The sequence below is a fragment of the Triplophysa dalaica genome, chromosome 1 (assembly GCF_015846415.1).
Source record: "Triplophysa dalaica isolate WHDGS20190420 chromosome 1, ASM1584641v1, whole genome shotgun sequence".
Classification (NCBI taxonomy): domain Eukaryota; kingdom Metazoa; phylum Chordata; class Actinopteri; order Cypriniformes; family Nemacheilidae; genus Triplophysa; species Triplophysa dalaica.
In genome coordinates, this window is record NC_079542.1 from 1,966,156 (window position 1) to 1,986,593 (window position 20,438).

Genomic DNA, 20,438 nt, shown 5'->3' on the forward strand with positions numbered 1-20,438 from the left:
AAGCATTTTCCTAGTGATCAGGCCCTGATGAGATGAAGGGGAGAGGTGTGATAAGAAGAGGGGGTTCAATTCTTGGGCATCAACAACCCCTTAGGGGAGGGCAGGATATCATTCCTCAGAATCTAGCAACAAATGGGGTTTGATTCTCTTGTATCCTAGCATCAAAAACAACCTTAATTCTTAGAACATTTCCAGCTGCCTTACAGATCATAAAAAAAACCTTTCAGTTGATTAAATGACAAAATGCAATGCATGTTTCAACCACGTTAAAATACAAACGATAAATAATGACAAATAGTCAAAACTATTTTATTTATTTCTACTTCGGCGCGATTGAGTACTGCAGTAAATTTGAATATATTAAAATTACAAATGAGTTCCGAAACAGATCTAAACCAAACGTTTTCACGTGACACTAGAAAGTCAGGTCATATCATTTGTATCACACAAGTATCTTTACAGAAAAAACATGTTTTAATGTTTTAAAGAGTTGTGTTAGAAAGTTGTGTTGTGTTACTGATTTGTTAAGAATTCTTTAGAGACTGTTATTTCCAGTAGATTGAGAGGAGGCTGCTGTTAACGGAAAATAAGTATCTTGCGATAGGATGGACTGGAGTTTGGATTTTCAATAGAGAATGGGGCACATTTACTAAGGCTCACATGAGGCAGATCACCTATCATGTCTTAGCCAATTGCATGATCGTGACTAAAGTAACCTGACTTTCATGAAAAAGAATTTGGGTTTGGAATGACATAAAGTAAGCAAGAATTTCCATTTTAATTGAACTATCTCTTTAACTTCTTGTGTAGCGACACACTTCGACAAAAGTTACACACATAACAAAAGTTACAGACACTTAGGTTTTTTATTTAAAATATTAAAAAATATATATCATATATAAGACACAGAATTAAAGAATGAGAATTCATTTAGAATTGATGCATGTGAAATATTTGCAAATAATAAGTTGTTTTATTAGAGCAACCACAACCTACAAACGCACCTGAGTCAAAGCCATGCGGTTTAGCATGAACTACTGTAGAAATGTATAGCGAGGAAGGCGTGACGGGAGCCGTGGGGCGTGGCCGGTGGCGTGAGTGATATTGGACATCAGCTGTGCGCGCACCGGTCCCGCATCTCCCACGGAGGAGTTCGTGAGCATAAAAGGACAAATCGACAGGACTGCCGGAAAAAGAGGAGCGGGCCCGGACATATGTTGTAAGTTTGTATATATGTTGTAAGTTTGTATATATGTTGTAAGTTTGTATATATGTTGTAAGTTTGTATATATGTTCTTTTGGTCGATCGTGAGGTGGCTGCCGGCATTTTACTTCCGTGTTATTGTTTGTTTGTTTTGATTAAACTGTATTTAAATGTTCGACCGGGTCCGTGTATCATCTGATCATTTGATAATTGCGTTCAATACAACAATCGGGAAAAGAAAAAAAAGAGTCGTTATTTCGTTTTTCCGTTTTTCTGTATGCACAATTTATTTAAAAAAACGATGGCTTTCTTGTTATTTCATCTTAAAACGGGAAATCCAATAAATACATAAACCAAAACGAAATAACGACCCGAATTACTGTTTTTTCACTTTGGGGTAATTTCGCAAGGACTTCTGGGCGCGCAGGCTTTGCGCATGCGCGTTATGTGAGCATGGCATCACGCTCTTCACAAATGCGATCGATCAGTTATAATTTGCAATGTCTTTAGTTGTATATTCATGAAATGTTTATAAATAATGTGACATATCACGAGATGTTGGAAAAAGAGACCATACTCTCTGGGGAACACTGCAACATTATTATGGGCCGAAACAGGCTCTGGAATGTTACCTAAAAACAGAAGCCTAATGCAATCAATATCTGCATAAAGGAAATTATTCCCTAGATAGGCATATGACTGCAATCATTTGGCAGTTTACTAGGTTAATTTAGGTAAAACTGATGTAATGTAATAGTGCAAATGACACATAAAAACGTCACAGTTTCATCACAAACTGAACAATTTTGTGAATTACTCTATAGCAGAACTGTAGTTTTTGCTGGGGGAACCTATTGAATTCGGTTGAGTGACGTTACGGGGGGAGGGGCTGTTCGCGACACATAACTTAAAAATTTCAACCTTAATGTATAGATTTACCCCTGCTGCTGCTAGCATGATGTGGCTAACTGTTCACTTAAATGTCACATATAAAAGCAATAATGCTGACAATCTTCGACTGTATAAGCTCTGGGAAGTATTGTATGTGATTGTTAGGCATTGTCATATTATATTTTTGAGATATTTTCAACAGTCATGTCCTCCTCCCTCAGTGTGACTCTTTTAACTGGAGTGAAAAGTACAAACGAAGCATATGTAAATGCATCCATTTCGAGTTTCGCAGATTCTGATTGCATTAGGCTTCTGTTTTTAGGTAACATTCCAGAGCCTGTTTCGGCCCATAATAATGTTGCAGTGTTCCCCAGAGAGTATGGTCTCTTTTTCCAACATCTCGTGATATGTCACATTATTTATAAACATTTCATGAATATACAACTAAAGACATTGCAAATTATAACTGATCGATCGCATTTGTGAAGAGCGTGATGCCATGCTCACATAACGCGCATGCGCAAAGCCTGCGCGCCCAGAAGTCCTTGCGAAATTACCCCAAAATGAAAAAACAGTAATTCGGGTCGTTATTTCGTTTTGGTTTATGTATTTATTGGATTTCCCGTTTTAAGATGAAATAACAAGAAAGCCATCGTTTTTTTAAATAAATTGTGCATACAGAAAAACGGAAAAACGAAATAACGACTCTTTTTTTTCTTTTCCCGATTGTTGTATTGAACGCAATTATCAAATGATCAGATGATACACGGACCCGCCGGTTCCCGCCTCCTTCCTTCCTTTTATTGAAGCGTATTACAAACTGGTATTTTTTTATTTCGTCACATGGACATTAAAGTCTTGTTTACACAGATTTGTTATCTAAATGTTGACGCACATCAAGCACCCTCAAATCGGGAATGCGCATTGCGGAGTGCTCTGTGCAGAAGGAGAAGGTGTCAAATATTACATCGTGTAAACATTGAACCTACCTCGTTGCATCAGTCATCTATGCATTTTCCAAAAAATTGGCAGAACTCAATACAGCTTTTCCTATTAGGCAAGTGTTTCATAACTTTTATTACCCAATATAGATAAACTACTTCAACAAAATAGTAACGATGCCACAAGTGAACTGGAGTGTAAAGGGTTGAATATTTAATGAGTCTAGGCAAATAAAGTAATCATCCAAGGGAACTGGGAAAAAATAAAAAAATCCACAAGGTTTCATGGGTAAAACAAAATTCAACAAATAACATCCAGGGAAAAAGCTTTATGCACAGGTCAACAAAGAGAATCGAAGATAAGGTATAGACTGGGCAAAATACATCAAGACTGGACAACTAACAAAACAAAAGGGTGAGTATAGAGTCCATGGGATGGGGTTCAGGAGGAGCGTAATGAAAGTCAGGTGAGGGCTGATCCATGATGGCAGAGGGGTGCAGTGCATGATGGGTAGTGTAGTCCTGGGGTTAAAAGTCCGGTGATTTAGAACGGCTGAAGCAGTTAGATGGCTCTGGTGCGGGGGGCATGGTCGACGAAGACGGAGCTGATGTTTCAACTGACGCCTAGACCATGGAACATAAGTGGTGGATACGGCATGATAACAGCAAATAACCATGGTTTTAAAAAGTAGTAGAGTAAAAACATTACAATCAATGCACCAAATAATCGTTTGATGTCAAGTTCATTTTAGAAAATAAACATACTTGGATGCAAAATATACAATATTTACCTGAACAACCACAAAGTAAAGCTAATAGAGCTTCATTGAAAATTTCATCATTTCTCTCTCGAAGTTCAGCGCCTCACTGTGCTGATAATGAAATGACTCCACCATGGTGACATGATGCCGTATAAAAGAATTATCACCAAAGTTCACCTGTTGTTTATGTTTTCCGTGACGACATCTGACTGACATCATTTTGTTGACAGTCGGAGGATGCAGGAAATTTGACAAAGCCTTTAAGTTCTCCATACAGAAAACCCTGGTTTTATAGGCTAGGACTTGTGTAAATTAATGTATTTCTCTCTATTTATATAAACTCATTTGATATCGAAATATTGCTGTATAATATATTTGTAAGCCTCAAACTTTATTTCAATTTTATTAAAATTGTTCAATTTTATTTTGTTATTTTTAACAGAAATGAATGAACACAAGCACACAGACATCTGAGGACCTTTTTTCTGGTATATACACAGGCAAGGTCACTATTTTCATATTTGTAGTTTTGCATTTCTACCTGATTTGATTTGTTAATTTGACTTCAGCTGAAAGCTGCAGGAGAGAAGAGCTTTTCTAAAGATCAAATGACATGTGAAATAGATCGCAGTACATGCTGAATATTTCCTCTATTCTCTATTTCTTTTGCTCAGCAGTGAAATGGACAAACTTACTCATCTGATTTTACTTTCTGGTGAGTAGACCCCACATTATATCATAGAACACACAAACATCTCAACATTATACATGCTTGTCAGTCATTCTTCATTTCATTCATTGTCAGAAACTTTGTCTACAATTCTTGTTTTTGTTCAACAGGTCTTGTTTCTTTTAGAGGTAGTTTAGCAGGTACAATTATTTTGATTCTCCACATAGAAATGTAGAATGATGTAAATTAATGTTTTTATTCTTCATTCATTGTTGTATGTTTGTGGTAAGATGACAGTTTAATTCTCATGAGAATGTGTTTCTGACTGTTCTCTAATGTTTCATTCTGGTATTTGGTTTTTAATTTTCACTGTCTAGACGCTCAGTCTTTTTTTGTTTATACGTCATTATTAATTATCATCAATTCATTTAACAATATTATTGTTTTGAACTGATTATTTAAATGAATATTCATATGATATAGATGTAGACATTCAAGAGGAGCATTCTTGTTATCAATAGTTGACAGTAATCTTAGAGCAGTTATAAAGTATCAGAGAGAAATTTCAATGTGAAGAGACTAGTGTTTTAGTCTGTGGTTTATGTGTTAAAAAATCAAAAGCAATAAATCAAACGGATAGAACACATTCTCTGCTATAGATGCTCAAGCTGTTTTTTAACCATTCATGGGAGCTGTGAATTGAGCAGTGAATTGCTCCAAATTTCAAATTCTTACTGTACGTTTGACTTATCTTAGTGGTGATAAGAACGATTCAAGTGTTGATACTGGTGGAATATCACAAGTCCCTCAGCCAATCAGTCATAAACTGTTGTATAAAATGATACATTATTCTGACTGCATCTGCAGATTGACTTCTTACCTGTCTTTGAATATACATTTTCTAGAAAATTTAGCAATTAGAGGAACAGTTACACAGTCAACCACGTACTCCAACTGGATAGCTCAACATGCCATAGATGGTGTCAGATATGGACCAGATGCATATGCTAGTCCATTCTGCTCTGCGACAGCTTATCAAAGTGACCAATGGTGGAAGTTGGATCTCTTGGAAACATATAATATTAGTACAGTCATCATCACTGCTCATGACCATTATTTAGCTAATACCATTGGAGCAGAGATTCGTATTGGAAACTCACTGGAAAACAATGGAAACAACAATCCCATGTAAAGTTATTCATGACATCAGTTTTTATTGATTGAAACACTTCTATAGAGATTCATTGTTTTTCTCTCTCTAGATGTGCTGTAACTTCTAATCATCTGCCTGGTAATACTGTCAGTTACTCATGTTATGGAATGAAGGGACGTTATGTGAATGTGATCATGTCTGGACGTACATCTTATCTTACTCTGTGTGAGGTGGAGGTCTATGAAACAGGTCATTTCTAACACATAATTATAAACTACTAGAGAGCACTTGGAAATGAATAATTCATTTGACAAAATTAATTAATTAATTATTTGAAATTTATAAATCATTCAAAATGTATAATTTATCATTTGATTCATGAAACAATAACGTCCATGTGTAGAATTGTAACGTTTGAAGTATAACATTCGAGTAAGATTTTGTGACCAAATGTTATCTAGCTTTCAAGCTAAATAACTGTATCCCTTCCATCAGCTAGAGATATAGTCCCTGAACAGACTTTGAATAGCAATGAATTTTATCGTATATAACTTATAAATCTATTTTTATACTCTTGTATTTTTTTTTAATGTTTAGCTAAATTCATTTCATAATTTCATATTACTTTTTTAATGGGGTGAACGCAATTATAGAGTAAAAATCATTAATATCCTTGTTATTTCATGGGATGACTATTATGAAAAATCAATATATATATATATATATATATATATATATATATATACACAGTATGTACATATGTATGTATGCATTTACTGTATATTTCATATTTGTTTTTTAGCAAATTGCGCATTCACAGGAACAGTTACACAGTCATCCACATCGTCCACCTGGCTAGCTCTACATGCCATAGATGGTGTACGACATGGACCAGATCCAGATATTCTTACATACTGCTCTGCTACAACAGTTCAAAGTAACCCATGGTGGAGACTGGATCTTCTGGATATTCATGACATTAGTACAGTGATCATCACTGCTCGATCAGACTGCTGTGAGGATCAAACAAATGGAGCAGAGATTCGTATTGGAAACTCACTGGAGAACAATGGAAACAACAATCCAATGTAAACTTATTCAGTTGAACACTTTTATGGAGATTGATTGATTTAAACACCTCAATAGAGATTCATTGATTCTCTCTCTCTCCAGATGTGCTGTAACTTCTGGTCTTCTAACCGGTAACACCATCAGTTACTCATGTCATGGGATGGTGGGACAGTATGTGAATGTGGTCATGTCTGGACGGACAAATCATCTCGTTCTTTGTGAGGTGGAGGTCTATGGAAAAGGTAATTTCACATATAAGTAGAACTTGAGAAATTTCCAATTTTATATTTTTTTCAATATTTTTGTTCTTCTACACCGAATTAGAGTGAACATTTATAATATCTTTGCTCTCACTGCTTTGCAATGTTATTTCATGGGGACATTATTTTGAAGTTTCCAATCCTATCCATCAGTAAGCCATTGAATCCACGTTTTCCCAGACTTGAAAATATCCAAATGGTGTGTCATTAGTAACACTTTGAAATAATCTATTATTATTGCTACCAGTATAACAACATCAGTATTGAAACTTTTTTGAAACTTTTAAACTTTAATAAAGTGCAAAATTTTGTCTTTGCAAATTTTTTGTGCAACTTTCACTATCAACTGCAATTAAATGTATTGGTATACTTAAATTCACTGTTATCTCACCGGTCAAAATTGTTGCCATCAACATGTTCAGAAAACATTGATGTTTAACAGATAATTACAAACTTTACTTTAGTGACTGTTAAGAAGGTCTTCATTTATAAAGCCAAGTCTTACCGACACATATCTTAATGCATTTCCTGTAAATATATATAAAAATTGAGGGTTAATTAAATATGTGCTCAATTAAATATGTGCAGTGTCACATGGTTTATGCAAATTGTCACATGACTTCCTGTTTGCGCCATAAGAAGAGGATGACTGCATCAAAGCTTCAAATCAAAAGCCTAGTATGTTAACATAAATATATGACAAAGATTTTTGTCCACATTATATTTAAGATATCTAGTTTTTAATATATGAATTCACAATTACTCAGTTTTATTGGGTGTGCTCACAGAAGCAAAACATTGGGTTTTTCCTAAGAAAACATTTATATTTTTCTTTTTCAACTAAAACACTTGCTACATTGTGGTAAAGATAAACTTACGCCAGAGGTTGTGTGGATGGATGTGATTTTTGTATGTTGTTTATAAAACTGCTGGATGATAACTTTAAAATGATTTAATTCTTGTTGGAACTATATTAAACTATTCGTTTACTGGTTGACTTTCACATCTTGTAATTTATAATTTTTTTCTAATTATAGATTTTTTTATTACTCTTGTTCAGTTTTTCATAAGAGAAAATCCTTTCTGAGGCTGAAATTTTCCTCCAGTGTTGATGTGGCTGCTGAGAGAAATGAAATCATCCAACAGGTAAGAAAAAATATATATGACCGTCAGTGGTGGAGCCAGAGGGGGATCCAGGGGGTCACTGGACACCCTTGACATCCAATTGGCCACACTGGGTGCCACCCCAAAATGTTATTTACTATTGATATTGATTGGCCTCCAATTTCACATGTTGAACAAAGTGGCTGCGTGGTATTTAGCGGTAGGCCTACACAAAGGAGGAAGTATCGTATTTTGTGTATTTTTTTGTTGTTGTGTATTTTCACTTTCCATCCTTGTGTGTAGGATTCTTGAATGCAACGACTTAACAAGAGATAAGATGGTAGAGTTAAAAGGGAATGGGCGACCCGTCAAGTCCTCACTATAAAAAATGTCATTAGATTAATAATGATAATATTAAACTTATTATCTATCTTTTTACTATGTTTATATTCTTTTTATCAAGCGTAGTTGTGCAAGCACTGTTGAGCTTGTAGAGATGCTGCAGTTTTTGCTAATGGGGAACTGGTTCCCATAGTTCGGCATAGTTTTGCTAGTTTCAGCCTGATTCAGTTATAATTTTTCCGTCCTGCTTATCTTGTTTAAATAGCAAATGCATGTGCGCCCATTTGTGCTCCCATGCATGCTGGTCTAAAAAATAGGTGTGTTCAGGCGCATTGTTGGCGTGTTGCTATTTTAAGGAACTGAAAATAGACTGCACCATAGACCAACTTAAACCTGGTCTAAAGTCAATGGCACAACATGTTAGAGGATGGGAGCAGCCCGTTTAGACCATGCGCCTAGTGTGCCAACTGTTTTTCCTGTCTTTAAAATGGTAAAATTCGATTCGGACACGCCCTAAGTGCACTTGCGCCATGCGCTTAGATCGTTAATTTAGAGCCCATTATATTTCATGTACGGCTGCTTTGTAACAATGAAAATTGTAAAAAGCGCTACTTGAAAATGTTGTCTTGACCTGACCTGAACATCTTTTCATTGTGTAAGTTAACGTTGGATTCCATCAACAGATCAGGGTAAAAAATTAAAAGATCATTTATATTTTATCTTTTGTTTCAATCCAGATTCATTAAGAATTACACTAATCTCCTTATGCTGTAACGTTGTTTTGTAAACACCTGTGACACTTAGATTGAGTGATAAAAATGATCACATTTACCTCTAATCAGCAATTCTAGGATTTATTTATGACAATGTAGTATGAGGTCAGTGTTAAACACAAATTTTCTGTAATGGTCTGTGGAGCCCCTGATGTAGCCTTGGCCACCCCATATAAAAAAACTCTAGCTCTGCCTCATTCATGAATCATGAACTCGTAACATCTTTCAATATATGACACATGAGTGATGGTGAGAGAATGAGAAATGACGGTTTGTTTCATGTGTGAATTATATTTAATGAATTTTAGCTGCAGTCTGGTCTGGGATCACACATCTCTGATTTTAAACTTTACTGGACACAACTACCCAAGAAAGAAGAAGAACAGGAGGAGGACGGAGGCAGGTACTTTAAAATGATTAACAGTGACTGAACAAAGAAAGAGTGATGTAAAACCATGATTTTATAACGCAGCTTTCTGAAGGTAATTCTGGAGTCTGAAAATGTGACTTTGTGCTAGACGATGAGCCCAAAATAAAGCACTAAACATAATTATCTCATAATTCTCATAATTACCTGTCATTTGTAAAATATGTTGGTTGCAAACTGAATTTTTGATTTGGTTTACAGGTTCTTGTGTTAACAGATCTTCGTGAGTGGTGCAGAAGATCTTATTTCACTGATTTCCATCAAGAGCTCAAGCCGTTATCGCTCCTCTACAACACTTCACACACAAATATGGTTTAACTGAAAGACACTGTAGATAGTTTACCTTTACATATAGTCTTCTCTTCATACTTTAACTTGCATTGATTGTTAACAGATTAAATATTAGAATTTAGAGTTAATATTTGTATCACATATAGATCTTCAAGAATTGTTTGAACTACACAATATATTATCTTAATACTATTCTGTATATTACAACAAATTATAGAGAATAGAACAAAAGAGTTGAAATAACAAGACAACATCTACTTGACATCGTGTTGCTTTTGAATTGTCATTTCTTTGACTAAGTTTGTAGTTTTCTCAATAAAGTGCATTTACCGCATATTAATCCTTGTACATACGTTTTTGTCTCTGTAGAGATTAATCTTTGCTAAATGTAAACAACTTCATAAAATAATAAGAGAAAATAATTCATATTTGAAATACATTGTTTCAAATAAACAAATCACAAATATTCTACATAAACATTTTTTGGCCTCTTAACTTGATGTGAAACATGGTGTTGCTAGTTGTCTTGTGATGCTTGTATCTCACGTTTTATAATTGGACTGGATATTCCACTAAAACTAATTGTATCGAAACTTCATAAAGTATTGAGGTTGTGCACAATGACGTGTGCGTAAATTGTCATCCTTCATCTCCCTGTGCAATAACTGAACGCATGCCCAGACATTTTCGGTGTTGCTTTGCAAACAGATTGTTCCTTGTCTGTATGTTCTTACTTTAACTCTCGTTTTGTTTTCTTCAAAAAGAAAATAGAATATCAAACAATATGCATTGTTGTATGCCTTTTATTTTAATTCGCATTGGGTTGCTCCACTTTATTTTAAATGCAGTTTAACATCATGGATCAAAACTTTGTATTAAAATTGACGAATTACCATCACTTCAAAAATACAATGTCTTGTGCTGTAACAAAAGCACCATCCCTAGATCCATGATACAAAAAGCCATCAAATATAAATAAGACAAAACAGAAATCTGTTGTATTATATGAAGGAGGGATATGACAGTTCGGGGGCACGGTGGCTTAGTGGTTAGCACGTTCGCCTCACACCTCCAGGGTTGGGGGTTCGATTCCCGCTTCCGACTTGTGTGTGTGTGGAGTTTGCATGTTCTCCCCGTGCCTCGGGGGTTTCCTCCGGGTACTCCGGTTTCCTCCCCTGGTCCAAAGACATGCGTGGTAGGTTGATTGGCATCTCTGGAAAAATTGTCCGTAGGGTGTGAGTGCGTGAGTGAATGAGTGAGTGTGTGTGTGCACTGCGATGGGTTGGCACTCCATCCAGGGTGTATCCTGCCTTGATGCCTGATGACTCCTGAGATAGGCACAGGCTCCCCGTGACCCGAGGTAGTTTGGATAAGCGGTAGAAAATGGAATGGATATGACAGTAACCGTGGTTATTTTCAAACAAGGTTTAAAGTGTGGTGCAACAGAACTATTAAGTAAGTATTGATTTCATTTATATTTAAGAATAATCCTTGCTGGTGCAACCTACAGTACTCTTGCTCTACATTCTTTGCAAAAGATATCATCTCTGCAATGCATATATGAGATGAGTGATGATGAGAGAATGAGAAATGACCGTGTGTTTCATGTTTCAGTCTGCTCTGGCATTAAACACCTCCGATTTGAATCTGTCCTGGACACAACTCACAAGAAAGAGAAACAGACGAGAACATAGGCAAGTACACACACTTTTTTGGTAGTAACCTTGTGAGAGTGTCTGATAACAGTCCATGCTCCCAGAGGTGAACCCTGCCTCCGGGTTTATGCTCTCAAATTATTTTAAAACTGTGACCTGGTGACCTAGGCTGTGTTATGTTATGTACAGTATACACTGAAAACACACTCACCTTAAAATACCTAGAGAATAGACAACCCAACAGTTGATTTGTCCATATTTGAACCAACCATCTGAAAGAATCTTTTTAAATGTATATTATGATGACTCGAATCTCTGTTTCTTTTACAGGTTCTTGCGTTATATCTTGTTTATGTGAGAGACAAAAGAGAATGCTATTTTATTTTTTATTCTCTTCCATTTCTATCACTTTCAGCCGTTATGGTTTCTGTATGACAAGCGTACCGCTAAATGTTTCAATGTACAACAATATACCTAATTCATAGATATACTAGTTTGTCTACAAGAGATTGTGGTTTGGCTTAATTGTATGTTATCGTGTCATTTATTGATAACTGTTCACAATATTAGTGTTTTGGGTTTGAGTAATAGAGTTAATAATTGTAATAATTGAACATTCTTTCACCTTCTAGCAGAGAATCAATTCCCATAAGTCAAGGTCCATGGGATACATTGGATGAATGGTCTGTGGTCGGTGAGAGGGCTTCGTCCTTTCAAGTAAATGATAACTCTGGTGCCATTGATACCACAGTGCAGTCTGTTTATCATCCTCAGTGTTCACCATATCATCGACCGTGGGAAGAACATCAGTCAACACCATTACCTCGAAGAAATTGTACTCAAGCTAGGATAGCCACACATTGTGAACAAGCATCCTACTTTCCACAGAATATGTCATCATCAGCCTTGGCCACACATACTTATGGTCAGCGACAACAAACAGCCCACAAAGTACCAACCTTAATGCCTCACCAACCCAACCCAGCAAAGGGGATAACAGCAGAGCCTCGAAGGGATACTGACATGCTAGACGTTTTGGGAACAATGATTGGGGAACTTCAGATTATGAAAGATCAAATCTTGGCTACTGCAATTACTCAATCGCAAATTGATCCAGGTGAACGTGATTACCACAACTTCCAACATGGGCAGCCTCCTGAGAAACCTGATCACCCTGTTTACACCAGAACAATTCAACCAAAATCAGACCATGCTGATATTCCTGTCCCTCACAGACAGTCAAGGACATTGTACAAGTACCCTAACGAGACGCTAGGAAATATAGATCACCAGAGTCATCGATACAAGCAAACCACTGGGCTAAAGTCAGCACCAAGGGCTCCCTATTTCTATTCTTCAAATCCTGCTGGACAAGAAAGTAACTACCGAGGTCCAGTCTTAACGATACCTAACTTCTGTACTAAAGACCCCAGCGAGTTTAACCGGTTAAAAATAGCCCTTGAGAACCTTTTACCGCCAGATGCCACAGAACTGTTCCGGTACCAAATCCTGCTGGATCACCTGAAGCTAGATGAAGCACGTTTAGTAGCAGATTCCTACCTCAACTCACTATTCCCATACTCTGATACAATGTATGCTTTAAACGAAAGGTTTGGCCAGCCACACAAGTTGGCACTCAAGAAAATCAGCAAAGTGATGGATTCCCCAGATATCCGAAGGGGAGATATCGAGGCCTTTGACAGATTTGCCCTTCATATTAGGGCTCTGGTTGGTATGTTGGAGACTCTCGGAGATGAAGGAGAAGCTGAACTGACATGTGGGTCAAATGTAGAGAGACTGTTGAGTAAGTTACCTGCTGAAATGAAAGCAGGGTTTCGAAGACAGATGTACCAACGTCCTGGGTCTGTGTATAACCTTCGTGAGTTTTCTGAGTGGCTCCAGTATGAAGTCTGGTGCCAAAGTAGCGAACAGCAGATCAGCTACAAGAGCCAAAGATCAGAGCAGAGACCGGAACGCAGGAGAGAAACCAAACCTACTTTCCGTTCAGCCACTATCCTTCATGGAGCAGATGACACTGTCCAAAAGGTACCCTTGGCCCAAGTTAAGGGGAACCCCAAAGTCCCTTTTAAAGCTTTGTGCCCATTCTGTGATAAAGATGACCACTTTCTCAGCCAATTTGACACCTCTAAGTCATTCGATAAACAACAAGTGATTGACTGGATCCAAACCAATCATCGTTGCTGGCGTTGTGGACGTACACACCGAGCATCCCAGTGCACATTGAAGAAGCCCTGTAGCATCTGCAAAGGGATGCATTTGCAAATTCTGCACGAGGTCAACACTAAGAGTGCCAGAGAGGGTTCCTGCCTAGTAAGTTCAACCACGGAGACACTGTACTTGGATAGACCTACTGACTGCAGACGTGTTCTTCTTAAGGTCATCAGAGTCCTCCTGCACTATGGAGACAAGACACTCGACACTTATGCTGTTATGGATGATGGATCGGAGCGAACAATACTACTTCCTGATGCCGCCCGTGCACTCGGCATACAAGGTCGAGCTGAAAACATAGCCCTGCGGACCATCCGCCAAGATGTGAAGACCATCAGTGGGACTTCAGTTAACTTCCACATTTCTCCCGCAACTCAACCACAGAAGACTTTCGAAATCAATGCAGCATTCACTGCCAAACACCTTGGCCTAGCTGATCACTTATATCCGGCGAGTTTGCTGGAAAAATACAAGCACCTGAAGGATCTCCATCTGCAAGCCTTCATTCGAGTGAGTCCTTCACTCCTTATCGGTGCCGATAATACTCACCTTATCACACCGATTGCACCTGTCCGAATTGGTCCTCATGGTGGTCCGGCTGCCATAAAGACGAGGCTTGGATGGACATTGCAGGGACCAGCCATAATCCTGGAGACTCAATTACAGCCTCAACAGTGCCTTTTCCTGTCTCTCACACCAGCTGAACTGGAACTCAAAAGAGATGTTGAAAGATTATAGCAACTTGACATTTTGCCTTTCCGATGCGAGAAGCAGGTGACAAGGTCCAGGGAGGATCAGGAAGCCATTAATCTCTTGGAGACCAAAACAACCCGCGTGGATGTAAATGGAATCTTCCGCTATGCCACACCCTTGTTGCGCAGAAAGGATTCACCTTTATTCTGTGCCCCCAAAGAGGCTGTGGTGCCGAGTCTCCATAGCATGGAACGACGACTAACCCAAGATCCAAAGAAGGCAGCAGTATACAATGCGGAGATCAAGAAGTTGGTTCTAAATGGCGCAGTTACCAAAATCTCACCGAGCGAAAACAACGTAACAAGAGAGACTTGGTATATCCCACATCATCTAGTCAGCCACAATGATAAGGACCGCATTGTGTTTAATTGTTCCTTTCAATTCAAGGGTCTGAATCTCAACGATTCTTTAATGCCTGGTCCAGCCCTAGCCCCTCTCTCCTGGGTGTCTTACTTCGTTTCAGAGAACACTGTGTGGCGATAAGTGGTGATATACGTGGAATGTTCCACCAAATCCTACTCGTACCTGAGGACAAGCCCCTCCTGCGCTTTCTGTGGCGTGATCTGAGACGAGAAGACCCACCTGATATTTACGAATGGCAAGTACTGCCATTCGGAACCACATGTAGTCCCTGCTGTGCATCCTTTGCCCTCCAAAGGCATGTTTCATTACATAGTACAGTGGAAGAAGATGTGAGGCATTCTGTTGAAAGATGCTTCTATGTGGATAATTGTCTACAGAGCATGCCATCTGCCACAGAAGCACGACGACTTCTGGACAAAATTCGTAAGCTGCTGGCATCTGGAGGGTTTGATATTCGTCAGTGGGCCAGCAATGCACCAGAGGTTGTCAGTGACTTGCTACCAGAAGCCAGATCTTCAAAGCTAGAGTTGTGGCTCTAACATGATGGTCTGACCCTAGGTCTGAATTGGCACTGTGAGTCAGACCAGCTAGGATTGCGACACAGACCTGTAACTTACCATGCTGTTACGATGCGGAACATATATCGTGTTCTGGCAAGTCAATACGACCCACTTGGTGTCATTCTTCCATTCACCACACGGGCAAAGGTGATTGTTCAACAACTCTGGGCTAAGCACAGGAACTGGGATGATCCGCAACTTCCTGAAGATCTTCAGAAGGCATGGAAGGTGTGGGAAGCGGAGCTTCAGTCTCAGGTAATCCTCCCTAGGTGCTATACTCCATCCAGCATGGACAACCCAGAGGCCACTCATGAGATCCATGTCTTCACTGATGCTTCTGAGAGAGCCTACGGTGCAGTTGCTTACCTTCGCTCACAGGATCCTGGTGGTATGATTCACATTTCATTCCTTCTGGCCCGATCACGAATGGCCCCACGTAAGCAGTGCTCTATCCCCAGACTTGAGTTATGCGCTGCTCTTACAGGAGCACAGTTGGCCAAGCTACTTGTAAATGAGCTCACTTTGAAGATCCAGAACATCACTTTCTGGACAGATTCAACGACTGTCCTCTACTGGCTACATTCTGAGTCATGCCGCTTCAAGGTTTTTGTTGGCACAAGGGTGGCAGAAATTCAAGAATTAACTGATCTTAAAGCATGGCGTCATGTTGACTCTGTCAGGAACCCAGCAGATGATCTTACTCGTGGTAGGAACTTGAAGGACCTCACTTGTACCGATCGGTGGATAATGGGACCAGAATTCCTCATTCAACCTCAAAGTAATTGGCCATCGCCACCTACAATTTATTGCCAGGTGCCTGAGGACACCACAGAATTAAAGCGAAGCGTATTCTGTGGTATGATTAACTCTGCTCCACCGATGGCAGATGGAAGCAACTTTAGTAACTGGGAAGACTTGATTGATGCAATAGCACAGGAGATTCAAGGGGCGGCAGAGCAGCATAGCTCCCCTCCAGCAAATGCCTACCAAAGGGCAGAGCTGATCGCACTAAGACAAGTTCAGATGGACAGTTTCTCTGCAGACTACCAGCTGTTAAAGAGTAGTAAGCCTGTTTGCACTGGTAGCCGCTTGCTTTGCCTCTCCCCAGAGTTCGACGAAACTAGTGACATAATACGTGTTGGAGGACGATTAAGACGGGTGGAAGGATTGGACCCAAGCACAAAACACCCTATCGTATTGGACCCCAATCACCCTAACACTCGGTTGCTAATAAAGGATTACGATGCTCGCCTTTGCCAACCAGGACCAGAGCGAGTGTTCGCTGAACTTCGTCGCAAGGTATGGATAATCAAAGGGAGAGAGACAGTGCGAAAACACCAACGAGCATGCCCTGAATGCTGCAAATGGAGGTCGAAGCCTTCCTTCCAAAAGATGGCTGATCTTCCCCCACCTCGGCTTCGATTGTTCAGGCCTGCTTTCCATTCATCCGGAATGGACTGCTTTGGACCTTTTAAGTGTTTGACCACTCGAGGCGTGCATCTTGAGGTCCTGACATCCATGGACAGTGATGCCTTTCTCATGGCACTACGGCGATTCATTGCACGCCGTGGAAAACCGGCGGAGCTGTACTCGGACCAAGGTACCAATTTCCGAGGGGGTGAAACGGAGCTTAAAGAAGCCTTCCGTCAGCTCAATGGTGATTTGCAGCAGCAACTGGCTAAGCAACAGATTAGCTTTCATTTCAATCCTCCTGCAGCTCCGCACTTTGGAGGGGTGTGGGAACGAGAAATTCGTTCTGTTGAAGCTGCACTCTATCCCCACACTGGGATCCGAAACTGTGACCGAAGAAGTGCTTCGAACTGTCCTCATAGAAGTAGAGGCCATCCTAAACTCCAAACCTCTTGGGTACGTATCATCGGATATCGCTGATTTAGATCCTGTCACTCCTAATTGCCTTCTGATGGGGCGGCCGGATGGTTCCCTGCCTCAAGAAGTGTATCCAGTGTCAGAGCTCTTGGGAAGACGAAGATGGAGGCATTCGCAGGTGTTGTCTGACAGGTTCTGGACATCCTTTATAAAGCACTACTTGCCTGAACTTCAGGTCAGGAGAAAATGGCAGTATCCTTCCGCGGACATCCAACCTGGGACGGTTGTCATGCTAGTTGATCCCCAGTCACCCCGCTCATTCTGGCAGATTGGGAAAGTAGTAAAGGTATTCCCTGGGGCCGATGATCGAGTACGATCGGTAGAGGTACAGATAAAGAGCAAAGTCTATACGCGACCTATAACCCGCCTGATTGTCTTGCCAGAGATCCGAAATGAAGAGGAGGACATCCACACATAGAAGTAATGGTGGGCCATATAGTGCCAGCCTTTCAAAGGAACAAATTGTTACCAAATTTGGGGGCGGCTGTGTTAGAAAGGCTGAGTCCTGTGCGCATGCGCTGATTGCGTCAGTCTTCTTTGTCGGTTAGAGTGACTAAGCATTGGATGCTAGCGGGACTGTGTGCGCAAAGTGTGCGTTAATGAACAAATGTAAGTTTCTTGTTTAATCAACGGAAGATAAATATTACTCTTATTGTTTGTTGAGCATCTATAGAATGTCATCCGGTTTCTATCTGACGGTTATTTATGCGTGTTAATGCCATTTATCGCGTGCTTCCGAGCGCACGTTGATGTGTTGATTATGTTCAGTATTACCTGCCATCTGTATTTTGTATCTTGCAACTACTGCTTAGTACGTGTATAAACATAGCATTGGTCGCTGATATGCTAGCGAATTTATTGCTCATGTATGCAATGATTTCAGATTGCGCACAGACGTCTAAATCCTTTAATTATTGTTACGGTTTAAAGTGTATTTCCGATTATACCAAAGGGTGGCAGTATATTACAATGTTAATGTTAATGCTTGTATTTGGTTTCTTTATTTTACTCTCAGCATAGCATGAGAACTTCTTTATTTGTGGCTTGTTATTATAATCATATTGTGTAATAATTAGTGGTGGGCATAGATTAATTTTTTTAATCTAGATTAATCTAGATTAATTCCAATTTACAAAGAGTGAGGGAGCAACAAGCGGTATGTCATACAGGACCCATAATACATTAGATCTCAATACAAAGTTACTGGTTTCAACTAAAGCTAGACCAGTACCTGTTGAGAGAAAGTGTTTTTTTTTAAACCAATTCCGCATTGCACAAGGTGCAAACAACCTTAGTCTTGTCGATGTTTCCATTGGGAAGCTTTTTTTAAATTAATATTCCCTGAAGCAAACCCGGCGGCTTCATAGCTGCATCCATGTTAGCACGTCACATTTGATGCGGTAATTTGACAGTAACGTTATGTTGTGTTTAGACCAAACACGAATGGCGTGTCAAGCGCGAGTGATTTATATGTTAATGCAAAGAGGCAATAGACCTACTTGCTGCGCGAATCGCGCGAATGAAGCCCTGCTCATGAGATGTTGAGGCGGCTTCCTTATTCCGCTTCCGCGAATGACGCGAATCACGCGAGTTGAAAAATCTCGTTCTCGCTCCGTACAGTGCAGTTAAGCTGGTATACATCCGCGCTCTGACATCGATAAGCTCTGACGTTAACGGTTCTGCTGTCGGTACTGGATAAATTAAGAAAAACATTTCCTATTTCTTGTTGCTAAATAAACGTACCTAGCATATTTTAACTGACCAACCATTTCTAATATGCGGTAATATTAAAGACATTTACTTGCATTTTCGTTAATCGCAATCTCGCACGCTAAATGTCCATCTGTCCCACACTACACAGAGCTCGCGCGCGCACAACATGAAATCGCGCGCGCGCGAACAACACGAAAGTTCGCGCTTAATAGAGTGACGATGGCGGAGAGAATCAAACGGTCGAGTGGATGCAGACAATGCTCGTTGGGACAAGTGAAACAAGATTTTTGCTTGAAAGAGCCGAAACACAAGCAATCTGACAAAACATCTTTCAAAAGTGATTAATGGGCAGACAGATAAATGCAAAGATTTCGACAACCTAGCTACTAGTTCATCATCCACGTCCTGAGGTACACTGAAAAAAAAATTTCATTCATCCAATTAAAAAATTTTAGGGTAATGGTTCACATCTATATTTTATAACTTGAGCCAATGAAAAATAATAACTTACCCTAACCCATATTTTCTCTGTCTATGAAAACTATTTTATAAAACCTGGCACAAAGTATATTTTTCTTGTTGTATTAAGTCAATTTATTTAAATTCTATTTTTGATCTAAACAAAAATATATAGATTTAATCAAAACAAAACTTCTCATTTAAGAAATATGTATTAGAAATTATTTGTTTTCTCCAATCAAATATATATAGATTTAATTAAACAATTATTTCTCATTTTTAAAAATACAAGTTAATAGAAATTATTTTAAACAAACAAAAAGATATGGCTTTTATAACACATGTTTCCCATTAAGGAACATTACTTAATATTTAATCTTATCCAAAATATTATTAAAAAAAGACATTTTCATTGCATCAATTTTTATTAACTTATACACATCCACAATTTTAGGGCTTAAGTGTCATATTTTTTACTTCTAAACTGGCAAACATTGACCTGAAAACAACAGCCATAAAGTAACACCACCGTTTTTTGAAATAGAGGTTATTCACCGTCTCAGTCCATGCATTGTCTTAGTTTGGCAGCGCCACCACTAGCTTATTTTAGCATAATGAATTTAATCTTTTGGTGCCGGATAGCATGTCGTGAGTAAAAGTGAAAAAAAAAAAAAAACGAATTACTACTTGTGGCCTGCATATTCACAACGAGTACAAATAGCAGTGCAGATTAAGACTAGGTGATTTCCTCGGCAGATATTGACTTGGGACTATATTGGGGCGAATCACTGCTACTTGGGCATAGAGATATCATTCAGGTGTTATGTGATATTTCTACACCCAAGTAGCAGTGATTCGCCCCAATATAGTCCCAAGTCAATATCTGCCAACTGCGACAATGCATGCACTGAGACGGTGAATAACCTCT

General features: G+C 39.1%; 1 protein-coding gene across 1 annotated transcript; it reads left to right on the forward strand.

The window, feature by feature from the left end:
* Positions 1 to 4,494: 4,494 nt before the first annotated feature.
* LOC130436906 (fucolectin-like) lies at positions 4,495 to 10,228 on the forward strand. The gene is made up of 7 exons (XM_056767977.1): positions 4,495 to 4,512; positions 5,730 to 5,869; positions 6,423 to 6,708; positions 6,794 to 6,933; positions 8,012 to 8,097; positions 9,479 to 9,573; positions 9,799 to 10,228. Exons 2-7 carry the CDS (start codon positions 5,788 to 5,790, stop codon positions 9,809 to 9,811), a joined length of 702 nt encoding a protein of 233 aa, XP_056623955.1. The 5' UTR covers positions 4,495 to 4,512; positions 5,730 to 5,787; the 3' UTR covers positions 9,812 to 10,228.
* Positions 10,229 to 20,438: the final 10,210 nt, after the last annotated feature.

Excerpts from the sequence above, each read along its gene's own strand:
- LOC130436906 (XM_056767977.1), top strand. The coding sequence starts at position 5,788 with ATGAAGGGACGTTATGTGAATGTGATCATGTCTGGACGTACATCTTAT. Across the intron at positions 5,870-6,422 it reads GGTGGAGGTCTATGAAACAG|CAAATTGCGCATTCACAGGA; the intron begins GTCATTTCTAAC and ends TTTGTTTTTTAG. Across the intron at positions 6,934-8,011 it reads GGTGGAGGTCTATGGAAAAG|TTTTTCATAAGAGAAAATCC; the intron begins GTAATTTCACAT and ends ACTCTTGTTCAG.